General features: G+C 34.4%; 1 protein-coding gene and 1 long non-coding RNA gene across 2 annotated transcripts; both read right to left on the bottom strand.

Moving 5' to 3' along the window:
- Window positions 1-5,080: 5,080 nt before the first annotated feature.
- LOC142541346 (uncharacterized) lies at window positions 5,081-7,180 on the bottom strand. Its single transcript, XR_012819315.1, has 2 exons — window positions 6,648-7,180; window positions 5,081-5,326 (listed from the first exon to the last, which is right to left on the bottom strand). It is a non-coding gene; the product is annotated as an uncharacterized LOC142541346 (long non-coding RNA).
- Window positions 7,181-10,331: 3,151 nt separating this feature from the next.
- LOC142541350 (uncharacterized) lies at window positions 10,332-13,168 on the bottom strand. Its single transcript, XM_075647897.1, has 2 exons — window positions 11,552-13,168; window positions 10,332-11,436 (listed from the first exon to the last, which is right to left on the bottom strand). The coding sequence occupies exons 1-2, from the start codon at window positions 13,128-13,130 to the stop codon at window positions 10,421-10,423; spliced, it is 2,595 nt and encodes an 864-aa protein (XP_075504012.1). The 5' UTR covers window positions 13,131-13,168; the 3' UTR covers window positions 10,332-10,420.
- Between the last annotated feature and the right edge of the window lie 457 nt (window positions 13,169-13,625).

Here is a 13,625-nt window from a genome sequence, read left to right on the forward strand (position 1 = left end):
ATTCAGCATATGTATTTGATCTGTTAGCTACCACGCGATCATAGATTTGGGGTTTCAACCCCATAAGAAAACGGTGCATCTTCTCTTGTATGTTTGCAACCCAAAGAGCATATCGGATCAAGGTACTGAACTTCTTAGCATATTCGGCCACAGTCATGGTCCCCTGTTTCAATTCAAAGAACTCTGCAGCTTTTGAATCCCTGTCTACTTTAGGAAAATATCTTCCAAGAATGCCTTCTTAAAGTTCCCCCCAGGTAATCACACCTTGTGTCTCCTCCAGAAGAGCCTTGATACTTTCCCACCAGTCATATGCACCATCCTTCAATAAGTAAACTGCAAGACAGATTTTGCTCCTATCATCGCATCCATAAGCCTCCAAACTTTGTTCCATGCGACGCATCCAACTATTAGCCTGACTAGCCTCCTCATTTCCATAGAATTTTGGTGGGTCTAATTTCAGAAAATCAGAAATTGTTGCTCTCATTCGAAATCCTATAGCTTCGCCTCTTGCAACTCTTGCTCGACCTCTCTCTTGATTCCCATTCTGATTATTGATGTTGGCATCTTCTGATACATCATCGTTAATCCTCACTTGTCTGTGTGGTAGCATTTCTATTCAGAAAATCTTATATTAAACAAAGTAATATTTTTCCTAAACAATATGCAATAGGATGTTATATGTAAGAAAAGAATTTTGTGAACGCAATATAAAATCTTATTATCCTACATAATTTTATAGGTGGGCAATTAATAAACAAGCATACACCAACATAAAACTCAGTCCTAGATCGCCACTAATAGCTTCGTCTTAGTCATTACTTAATACTAAAATCCACGAAAGATATTAAAACCTATGGCTCTGATACCAAAATGTAAGGCCCAGATTTTGCACACCCAAACACACGCAATATTTGTAGAGGTCAAGCCTTATTTAAAGGACCGATAACCTATATAATCAACACAAGATCTAAAATTTATAAAGAATCATAATTTATTTATTAAAAAAACAATGAGTCAATTTTTCAATCAGATTAATGAGTAAATAAATCAGTTTTCCAAAGGACTAGCCAAAATATTTGAAAAGAAATAATCCACGAATCCTAAAAGAACTCAAATGAAAGAATTTAAGTGTCCAAACTCTACGGAACATCTTCTATTTCATCATCATCCTCAATGATCTCTTCTATATATTCTACATATATGTTTTCCTCATCCAGATTATTACCTGAAAACAAAATTATTCAGTACACTCATGTATCCAATCACTAATTCGATCTCAAAGATAATGACAAAAGCTTTCAAAATAATAAATAATAAATACACATGTAGATAGAATGACAGAACGCAAGAATAACATAATAACATAATCCAGATCAGAATCCCTATCATAAAACACTTTGATCATAGGGAAACAAGAGGTGACTCATATAACAGACAGAACATAACATCCACAATGGGACCCCGTCATGCAGCATTTTGACCATAGGAAAACAAGAGGTGGCTCACATGTATATCTACATGCAGCACTTTGACTCGCAGAAACCAAGAGGTGGCTCACATGACATACATATGATCCAGGATATCACAAAAACATAACCGAATACAGAATTCCATCTTATAAGGAAACAATAAAGCACCAATAACAACAATATGCATCCAAATCCATTATTGTAGAGCTTTTGCGAAATAATGTCGAAATAGGAGTGTACGCACCTGAGATCCTTAGCTTAATTGTGAATACTTAGACAAAATTTTCCCACTCTCACAATCTAAAAGCAAATTAGTTATCCCAATTAACAGTGGCTTAATAAACTCTAATTTTAAAGCAAATATTATAAATATTTCTAAGATTTTCGTATGCATTACAATTAGTTATGGGTTACTATTTGAAAGTTTACAATTATACTATTTTATTAAACATAAAAATATCTAAATACTTAGTTTTAGCACAAATTCCCATATTCAACGAACATTAGAATCCTTTCTATCTTTGACACAATCATTGAAGCTTTATTTAAACTAATGTACCGACGCATGTGTTGCGCGCTTGTATAATATTTTTTATATTTCATTTGATTTATATTTAAATGAGGATCAAAATATAATTATAAGAAATAAAATATAATTATAAGAAATAGTGAAGGACTACACTGTAATTTTGATATATAAATTAAAAAATAAATTGAAAAATAAAAGAATAAAACAATAACTTCAGTAGGAATTGAACCTATAACCTAAACCCTAAGAAATAATGACTCTATCCACTGAACTACATATAACTTGAATTAAAATTTTAACATTTTATTAATATATATAATTATTAAAACAGACCATGACACCAAAGTTAGTTACTCTAAGTGTCTCGAACTTAATAAAATAGTATAGAATAATATCTAAGACTTGATGTGGTACACTTGAAAATCATGTGTTCCAAATCTAGATCATTCTCCTGCAATGAGGGTCCTACCCCTACTGTAGGGTCAAAGGACCAATTATAATCATGTAAATAAAAGTACCCATTTGAAACACGTGTACTACACATAAATTCCTATTATTTTTATTTAAATTAAAATTTAGAGTTAGAAAAAGACCAAAATTACAAATTTATAAAATACAACACGTTAAATTTGGATTTTGACAATATAAATGATCACACTAGCGAAAAGAAAAATATGCGCTTCTAGGATATAAGAAACAATATGTTAGGATCAAACGCTTACCGCTAAGCCAAAATCTATAGCTGCTAGCCAAGGCGCAATTTTATTTCCTTATACTCGTGGCAACATAGAGAGCACCTACTTGAGTGTTATTGGGTCGGGATGTTAGTTCCATGAGTCCCGAGAGGTGCGTGTCTATCTGCTTGTGCTATACAATATTATTTAGAAACTAGTGTTACCCTTTCCTTACCGTCAACCCTGACCCCGGCAAAAACAATGTTACTAGTTAAGATCTGGCGTCTCTCTTTTATGGCCCACCTAACCAACCAGATTAAGCGGTGCAACGTCAGTAGCTTGACGCACGAGAACTTCCCAGGAGGTCACCCATCCCAGTACTACTCTCGCTCATGAACGCTTAACCCAACATTCTCAAAGAAGTATAGGCTTCTTGGGAGACTTGAACCCATGACCTTGCTCTGATATCAGTTGTTAGGATCAAGTGCTTACCACTGGGCCAAAAACTATATCTGTTAACCAAAGCACAACTTTATTTCCTTATATTCGTGGCAACATATAGTGCATCTATTTGGGAGCTAATGGGTCGAGCTGTTAGGCCAATGAGTCCAGAGAGGTGCGTGTCTATCAACTGTTGCTGTCTCATATCCTTATAGATCAATTTTTTTTCATTTCCCTGCGGTCAGCCTTGTCCCCAACAGACAGTATTACCCGTTAAAATCTGACGTCACTCTTTTACAACCTACCTAGCCAACCAGATCAAGCATCACAACGTTAGTAGTTTGACGTATGAGAACTTTCTTAGAGGTCACTCGTTCAAGTACTACTTTCACTCATGTATGCTTAACCCAACACTAGATATTTTTTAAAACAAAAATAAAAATATCATTATTCATCTCGTCTTTTTTTTTTTGAGATCCTAATCTATGGGGTGGTAGGACTCGAACTCGAGTTGTAGGGGAAAGCAGAGTGAGACCATGAGAGTTAATACTCGACCTCAGTTCATCTCATCTTTTAAGTGAAGATAAAAGTAAAATAAAGTGAGAATTTTTTTATTTTCTTCTTTTTTTAATTTTCTATTAACAGAAGATGGTGAAAAAGGTTTTCTTCGACTCAACAAGAGCTTTAGCTTTTGTTTTCGCGGGAAAAGCGGACTTAGCGAAAGTAAAGAGGGAAGAAGAAGAGTAAGCAATAAGATGGAAAATCTTTGGGATATTCTCATGGTTATCATTTTCCTATGGTAATACTACATATTTCCAATTTTCGCTTTCTTAATTATAGCGTAGAAGAACCAAGAACGTAGAGACCGGGATACAGATTCGTCAAGTGAAACTTTGATCCAATGCGAGATGACATGTTTTTTTGTTTTGCAATGGACTAAAACTATAATCCAACGATACTCCATTCATTAGTCACTTGTAATGACTATAGTTTTTCATGTAAGGCAATTCTCAATGTTATATATCTATTTATCTAGGGATTTTTTTTTCCATCCTCTATATTTAAAGTTTTGCGATTTTTTTCCGTTTTATTCTCAAACTCGAGTTTTAATCATGCATCTTTATTTTTTTAGCAATTTGTTCATTTGTTTTGTATTTTTAGTCTTTTTATTGATTGAGTGCATTTGACATATTAGTGTCACGTAGAAAAAAAGTAAAATTGAAAAAAAAAAGAAAAAGATAATTGATTAAAACTGAAATTCGGTAATATAGAAAACTAAAAGTGCATAGAGACAAATATCAAAGACCAAATTAAGAATTTTTCCATTTATCTATCTAAAAATCCACACCCGCATCTTTCAATGAATTTTTCAGACCCAATTATTATAATTTATATTAATTATCAAAAAATAATGATTAAATTTAAATATGGAGTGGAAAATGATTTAAAATACTTAAAAATGTACCTCAGAGCGTGGAAAAATTTCTGCATTATCTCCCCGTAAATAGGACATACCAAAAATTTAAAATGATATAAAAGAAAAATGACTCAAGGACAACGATAATGTATTTAAACAATCACATTCAAGTGTCGACCAAACACAAATCAACCATTCACAGGCAACTTGTTCAAATAAATCTGGCAAAACTCACACAACATAAACTAAATCCAAACTCACCATAACAACTCCAAATAATCACACAAATACATGGGACATTTCCCCAGTAAATAAATTCTGACATAAAATTGACCAGACTCTAATATAATAAAAATGGACTAACGGAGAGATTTCAACTCTTATAACTGAGTAATCCTATCACAATCACGAGCTCCACTGGCAAAGATTCTGCCTGGTGTTGCAAAACTACTCTCATGACCTACTATGGTGCCCAACAACAACCAGAGTATCCCCCATTAAAAATTCTTAGGTTAGAATTATTGTATGAAAGAGTTAAACAACAATAAGATAATCATAAATCATGTATAAAAATATAATAAAATGAAATCTTCAATACATGAACATGACTCAATAACAACAGGAGAATATGAGCCAATAAACAATACGATAACAACAAGAATAATGCTCGAGCCAAAACACACAGGGAAGCTATATCGTCATGCAACTAAACCGTCCTTCCAAGTATGCTAGGTATGTTGTGATGTGTCTAATAAACACCCAAGACTCAGCCTCCATACAACTGATAATGATACAACTGGAAGGCACAATAACGAACAACATATGATGTCAATATTTCAAGTGCATATCACATAGAAAATGCATCAAGAAATAGACAATCATAATTTTGGTATCAAGAATAACTCGACTCGAAAGCCGCTAGTTGATTTCGAAATAACCACATGTGTTAGAAATACAATATAACAATAGAAACGGGTCACAAGAATGATTTGGCTCAACATGAATGCCATAAAATCATGCCCTAAACTAAATGTTATAAATATATCAAATAATTGAGCATAAACATCAACAAGATATTTTACAACTCATATAACTCCACATAATCACATTAACAACTATAAAACATATATATGTCTAAAACATAATTTATACATTATGTCGTAATTTACCGAACTGTACTTGAACCAACTTTGAACTACAACAAGCTCACCTTTGATCTCATCGGCCTAAGAAGTAAGATAATATGCCGAATATTTAATATATCAATCTACAATAACAAATAATTCATATAAAAATTTTCAAACTTCTCGACTTGAAAATATTTTATTAAATATTCAACTAAACCAAATACTAATCCAAAATATACTTATCATACAACTAAAATCCTAACTCAAATTCTCGTATTTCATCAGAAGACATTAAGGTGAGATTAGATCATTTCGACATTTTCATACACCCGAAAACAGGAACCAATGCAGCTGGTTCTATCACAGTTTGCATATTCATCACTTAATGGAATAAAATTCATATCTAACTCATTATTATCTCAAATCAATATCCTCCAAGTAGAAATGAAAAAAAAATCAAATATCTAACTTTGTCTAATTGAAAACATATTCCAATTCTCAATCGTTTGTACCCAGAATTTATTAGAATACTCTGCATCAACCCAATTACGGACAAAATTCTGTAACAGAGTAGTTCCAGGAAAATAGGCATAACTATCTCGATTCTTAATGGAATTAAACGATTTTGGTTTCATATCAAAGATATTCATAGATCTACAACTTTTATTTGAACTAAAATTCCAGAATCCTAGTTCACACAGCTCATATTCCCGAAATATAGTAGGTTTGCATCCCAACTCAAATACAAAATACATTTTAAACACATTTTGGTAGAAAACTCATATCAAATCCATAACTGATTGAAATTCGATTATTCCAATGATCAAAGAAAGCCAACACAGAGCACTAGAAGTCTATTTAGATCATAACTACTAATTCTCAATGAATTAATCACAGCGACCCGAAAACAAACACATTATAACACAAATCTCAACCTTGAACCAAAATGAATCGAAGTGCTTAAAATTTGAATCCTAAAACTTGGTATACCTGCAAACAACTCCTGGGCTACAAAATAAAGTTGGAAATGAGATCTTCAAGCCCAAAGTACACCAGAAAATGAGAAGAAAAGCTGAAATCCACAAGTAGCTCGGCTCCTTCCACACGCAGAAAAACAGCTCACGGATAGGGCTCTGTGCGGATAGAAATGAACATAAAAAACAATGATTCATGCTCAAATCGAAGCTATGGATGTAAAAAAAAAAAACCCTTAATAATTTTGAGTTTCAACATTGGACGGAGAAGTTATGACAATTCTTCTATTGCTGCTACAATAGTGACGGGGAAAGGGGTTGGGGATGTATTTTCTTCTTTCTTCTTCTATTGGAATGAGATATGGGTGTATGTATATGTGTGTATTATGTTTATTTACTAATAATAGCAATGTGTGTCAATTTATCCCGATTTTTCATTTATTTTGTTCTCGCGTGAACTCCGATATTTTAAAATACATATTTTTAATACATTTTGTAAATTTATTTGGTATAATTAATGATTTTAATTAATCAACTCACTAATTATGCCAAATTACCAGATAATTAATGACAGGGACTTACATTTTTTCACTCCTTAAAACAAATTTTGTCATCAAAGTTTCTGTTTATATACATAAATCTTACACATTATACGAATACAACAAGCCAATACTAACAATAAAACAGTTATGGATAAGATGCTCTCTTATTCTCCTTTGTCTCCTAAGTTGATTCTTCTACCACATTCCTTGACCACTATACTCGAACAAGTGGTATAACTTTATTACGAGAACCTAATCTTTGCGGTCTAAAATGCAAACCGGATACTCAGTGTACGATAAAGAGGAATCAATTTCAACCTCGTCAGGCTAAATCACATGAGATGGATCGGGCAAATACTTGCGCAACATAGAAACATGAAACACATCGTGTATGCCAGACAATGACTGTGGCAACTCTAACCGATAAGCGCAAGTCCCAATATGCTCAACAATCTCATAAGTGACAACATATCTAGGTGACAATTTAACTCTCATACAAAAACGAACAATACCCCTAAACAGTGAGATTTTTAGAAACACAAAATCTCCAACTTGAAATTCTAAAGGTTAGCGACGTTTATTTTCATAACTTGCCTGACGATCTTGAGCAGCTTTTATTCCATGACGAATTAATTAAACTTTGTCATGTATTTCTTGAATAATCTCAGGTCCAGTCAAAAGCTTTTCACCAAACTCATCCCACAAAGAGACGATCGACATCGTCTGCCATACAAAGTCTCAAAAGGAGTCAAACCAATAATCACTTCAAAACTGTTATTATAAGAAAATTTCACTAATGACATCAAATTGACGAGATGTACGAGACAAGTGAGTGACAAAATCCATAGCCATGTATTCCCAGTTCCACCGAGGAACTTCAAGACTGTGTAACAATCCTCCTAGTCTCATATGTTTTGTCTTGACTTGCTAACAGACTATACAACAAGATACAAACTCGTCCACACCATTTTTCATTTTTTCCACCAAAACCGAGGTCTTAGAATATGATAGATTACCTCCAGAGTGGATACTATAATGAGGGCAATGAGCTTCTATAAATATATTTGTATGCAATTCAGAACTATCATGAACAACCAATCTTCCATTCAAACAAAGAAAATCATCTGAATGAATTGTGAATGCAGATTGATGTCCTTGAGACATTAACTCATAACATTTCTGAACCCGATCATCAATTTTTTGAGCTGACTTAACAATCTAAATCAACTCTGGTTCGTTAAAAATCCGAGACACACAAATGAAATTTCCTTGAATCTGAAAATCCAAACCAAAAGTGCAAATATCCTCATGCAACTCAGAAACATGAATAAAGGATAAATTAACATCAGAAATTTTACGACTCAAAGCATCAGTAATGACGTTCACTTTCCTGGCTGGTATTGGATATCACAATTATAATATTTCAAAAGACCCATCCAACGCCTCTGTCTCGTATTCAAATCTGATTCAGAGAAAATGTGCTTCAAATTTTTATGATCTGAATAAATTACAAATTACTCACCAAAGAGATAATGCCACCAAATCTTGAGTGCAAAGACAATAGCAGCCGATTCCAAGTCATGGACATGATATCTAGATTCATATGGTTTAAACTGACGAGAATCATAGTGTACAAATTGGCCATGCTGAATTAGAACACAACCTAGACCTTGACTTGATGCATCAATGCAAACAAAAAATCCTCCCGAGCTACTTGGAATGGTGAGAACTGGTGTAAAAGTCAATCTCTCATTCAATTCGACAAACTTGACTAACATTCATCTGACCAGGTGAGTATCTGATTTTTTTGAGTCAACTGAGTGATAGGTTTAGCAATTTTTGAAAAAAAATTCAATGAATCTACGGTAATAATCAGCTAAATCCGTGAAACTTCGAATCTCTGGCACACTGGTAGGTATTGCCTAGTTCAAAATTGCTTCCACTTTATTTGGGTAAATAGAAACCATGTTGAAAGATAACAAAAACAGTGTTTCATGGCTCAAATCGAAGCTACGGATGTGGGGAACAAAACCCTTCAAGAAAATTTGAGTTTCGACATCGGATGAAGAAGTTATGACGATTCTTCTATTGTTGCTACAATAGTGACGAGAAAAGGGGTTATGGATGAGTTTTCTTCTTTCTTCTTTATTGGAACTGAAGATGGGTGTATGTATATGTGTGTATTATGTTTATTTACTAATAATAGTAATGTGTGTCAATTTATCCTGTTTTGTATTTATTTTGTTATCATATGTTATTTGAACTCTAGATGTATTTTTTTATCGTATTAACTTCGATATTCTAAAATGCATATTTTTAACATACTTTTTAAATTTATTTAACATAATTAATTATTTCAATTAATCAAGTCAATAATTATAACAAATTATCAGATAATTAATAACAGGGTCTTACATTTCAAAAACACTCCAGTCACTTCATAAACACTACAATTTAATTGTACAATCCCATTGTCTGCTTATTTGTTCCATTTTAGGCATATCATATTCCTGATCAAGTAATTATTTAAAAATCTAAATGTAGTAGTTCATACTCTTGCTAGAGTTGCTCCTTTTTATGCTAGTTCTTTGGTTTATTTTGAGACTCTTGCCGATAATTATTGTAATTCTTTGCATGATTAATGAAATTTTCTTTTTTTTAAAAAAAAAACTTTTTACTTACTCCTTTAATAGAAAATGTATATGACGATAAAATCTTTTAAGGAACTTTACGTGATTTGAGGCTAAATGCATTGAATAATCACGAGCCTAATGATCTTATAATTGTTTATTTTTGTCAAAATATATATTGTTTTAAAAGAGAGAAAACAATGTCAATAAATTAGGCATATAGTAGTAAAGCATTGTTCTGTTTATATATGCATTCCCAACTTCCTTGTTTCAAATGACTAAAAGTAATAAAACGAAGTTGGCATTTATAGACATAAGCATCAATATATTTTTTTCAATATGTATCTTATGAGACGGACTCACAGATCTTTATTCGTGAAACGAATTGATTCTGCCCATATTTACAATAAAAATTAATATCTTAGACATAAAAATCAATATTTTTCATAAGTGACCCAAATAGAATACCTATATCACAAATTGACTTGTGAAACTGTCTCATTGTTTTTGTGTTTTTATTCAATGTAGTCAAAACTATGGAATAACACTATATAGTACATATCCACAACCTCAATTTATTTAGTGCTGAATTTAGAACTCAAATCTATTAATACAGATCAAAAAACGAAACGACTTGAAATGATCCCAAAAACTACTCCAAATCCGTATCCCATAAGAATAACTTGCCACGTAAATCCATCCAAAATGCTACCATCATCATCACCTTGTTGTGGCAACATCTCTTCGTCATCCGTGCATTTCTTAGTCAAAGGAAATCCACATAATCCCGAGTTTCCTGTGTATGAGCTGCTGTCAAATGTAGAAAACTGACCGCTAGATTGGGGTATCTGCCCAACAAGATGATTATATGACAGATTCAACCGTGCTAGAAATGTTAACCTCGTCAACTGCTGGGGAATTTCCCCTACCAATTGATTTGAAGATAAGTCCAAGGACTCTAGTACGCTTATATATGCTACACATTCAGGAATATGACCCGTGAGGATGTTATGGGACAAATTCAAATACCTTAATGATTTGAGCATTCCTATTGTATCTGAAATATTTCCATGAAACAGGTTGTTTGACAAATCAATGGTCGTAAGTGTTTCCAGAATTATCTGATATTGAAGCTCCAGTCCTTTTACAGTTAATGTTACAGACTCCATGTAAAGGTAACGTAACGCTGAGTTCTTTATTTCAGTTTTGTTTTCCTTGACATCAATCATGGCTTTGAAATTCTTGAAATATTGGTCTGGCAAAGCTCCAGTGAATTGATTGTCGGAGACGTCGAAGATTTGCAACATAGGATAGGAAATATTACTCTTTAAAGCAGGCATCGTACCATGGAACCAATTAGATCTCAGCACAAGAACTCGAAGCTCCATGAGATTTTCCATCCAAGAGGGAAAATAATCTTGAATTTTATTGTTCCCGATGTTAAGAACCTGAAGCTGTCGGCACTTGGCCAAGGACTGAGGGACTGTTCCTTCCAAATCGTTGCTATTCAAGTTAAGAGATAACAGAGCACTTCCGTTTCCTGTGCACTGTGGAACTTTTCCTTCCAATCTGTTATTCGATAGATGGAGAATCCGAAGGGCACTAATATCGCAAATGGATGATGGAATCTCCCCTGTTAAACTGCAAATCACTTAGAAACTAATGGGTAGAAAATCGAAAAATTAAATGAAAAACAACCTTTGAATGGGCGTCCGAATGTAACTTCCTCGCGATAAAAGGAACTTCACCTGTTAATTCATTTGAGTCCAAGAGTAGATAATTCAGCCTTCTCAAATTTCCCGTCGTACGTAGACTCGAACAATTTTCGAAACACTCCAACAATGGCCCGTGTAAATCGTTTTCTTGCGCTGCAAAATAGTAGACAGATAACCCACAGCATAATCCTCGTGGGAGATTCCCCGAGAAGTGGTTTTTAGAAAAATCAACAGTGGCCAATCCAGGAATATTTTTCCCAAAATTCTCAGGCAACTGCCCAGTCAATTGGTTATTCTTCACATTAAAATATTGGAGTGAAGTTAAATTCCCAATTGTAGGTGGAATAGTTCCACTGAGATTGTTCGCATCAAGGTTTAGCGCATAGAGGTTTGTGAGATTTGTGATTGTTGGTGGTATTGCAATCGAGAATAGATTATTTGAAAGGTCTACATAGTTCAAATTTCGGAGGTTTCCAATCTCCAGTGGGATGGAACCTGAAAATTTGTTATTTGCCAGGTCGAGTACAGATAAATTGGTCAGTGAGCCTATTTCAGATGAAACCACCCCCGTGAAGCGATTGCTTCCAAGAGCCAATAACATTAGTTGGGTCCAATTGCTTAAAAAATGAGAGATATCACCAGAAAGATTATTATCAGGTAGCGACAAGTATTCTAGTTGGGTCAGGTTTGACAAGGATAGAGGCAAAGGTCCTGTAAATGAATTCCAGCCTAAGTGAATAAAGGTAAGGTTGGTGCATTGGCCGAGCTCAGGAGGAATTGTTGAATCGAGGTGATTATATGCGAGAGATAGTTCTTTAAGGTTCACGAGTTGGCCTAAAGAAGACGGAATATTTCCTTCAAATGAGTTACTGCTCAGACCAAGATATTCGAGCAGTAACAAGTTTTTGAATACTGATTCGGGAATTGGGCCTGCGAGATTGTTAAATGACAAATCAAGTTGAGTAATACTCTGGCACCTGATTATAAAACTTGGAAATTGCAAAGTGAGATTATTTTCACCAAGGCTGAGGAGTGTCAGAAAAGGGAGGCTTGGGATTCTAGACCAATCAGTCGTCTCCAAGTGATTTACTCCAAAATCCAAGTGCGTCACCTTTTGAAGTTTGCCAATTTGACGCGGAACTTCACCACTGAGCCTGTTGTAACGGAAACTAATGTACCGAATCTCTGTTAAATTCCCAATCTCAGGTGGAATGATGCCTTCTAAGATATTGTAGCTGAGGTCCAAGAAAATGATTGTAGATAGATTTCCAATACTAGACGGTATCAATCCACTGAAGCGGTTTCGGCTGATATTAAAACTGGTGAGATTTGGGAACGAACCGAAATCGAGCCCGTCAATTCTGCCGGAAAGATTGACATATGATAAGTTTATATCGGAAACGGAGCCCCCTTCATTGCAGGCAATCCCCGTCCAATTACAAAGGTTACTGATATTATCAAGGGACCATGGAATGGTAAAAGGAGATGGTGACAGGGTTCTCTTCCACTGAACGAGAGCTTCAGCTTCCGTTTTTGCGGAAAAGCCAGTGTTCATCAAAAGCAAAGAGAGAAGAAGAAGCAATAAGATGGAAGATATTTGGGATGTTCTCATGGCTATTTTCCTGCAGTTATACTCCAAGATTTGCTCTCTTTTATTTTATAGTACTCAAGAAGAAGAAGGTTCGGTCGACCCTACCCCTGCGGGCACTGCCTGCAGGGGTCGATCCAACGGCTCGGATTTTTTCGAGCCAATTTTTTTTTTTTTTTTTACAGGGAGGTGGGCCCGGATCACTCATGTGGAGTGATCCGGGCCGTTCATTGCCCGTGCAGGCACTAGTGATCCGGACCGTTCATTGTCCATGCAGGCAGTGCCTGCACGGGTAGATTGAAACAAACCAAGAAGAAGGGATGCTACAGATTGATTCATCAAGTCAAGAAAGACTTGGAAGTCCACTCGTCAATCAATAAAATCCAAACAGCTTCCATCACCATTATTACCGATCTTGATAAATATGATCAATACATAGACTATAAGCTTAAGTAACACATACGGTCTTCGAGTGATTTTTCTTGATGAATTTTATATTGTTTAATTTTTTTTGTACCT

The sequence above is a fragment of the Primulina tabacum genome, chromosome 1 (assembly GCF_025594145.1).
Source record: "Primulina tabacum isolate GXHZ01 chromosome 1, ASM2559414v2, whole genome shotgun sequence".
NCBI classification, from domain to species: Eukaryota; Viridiplantae; Streptophyta; class Magnoliopsida; order Lamiales; family Gesneriaceae; genus Primulina; species Primulina tabacum.

Excerpts from the sequence above, each read along its gene's own strand:
- LOC142541350 (XM_075647897.1), bottom strand. The coding sequence starts at position 13,130 with ATGAGAACATCCCAAATATCTTCCATCTTATTGCTTCTTCTTCTCTCT. Across the intron at positions 11,437-11,551 it reads GGACTCAAATGAATTAACAG|GGGAGATTCCATCATCCATT; the intron begins GTGAAGTTCCTT and ends GCAGTTTAACAG.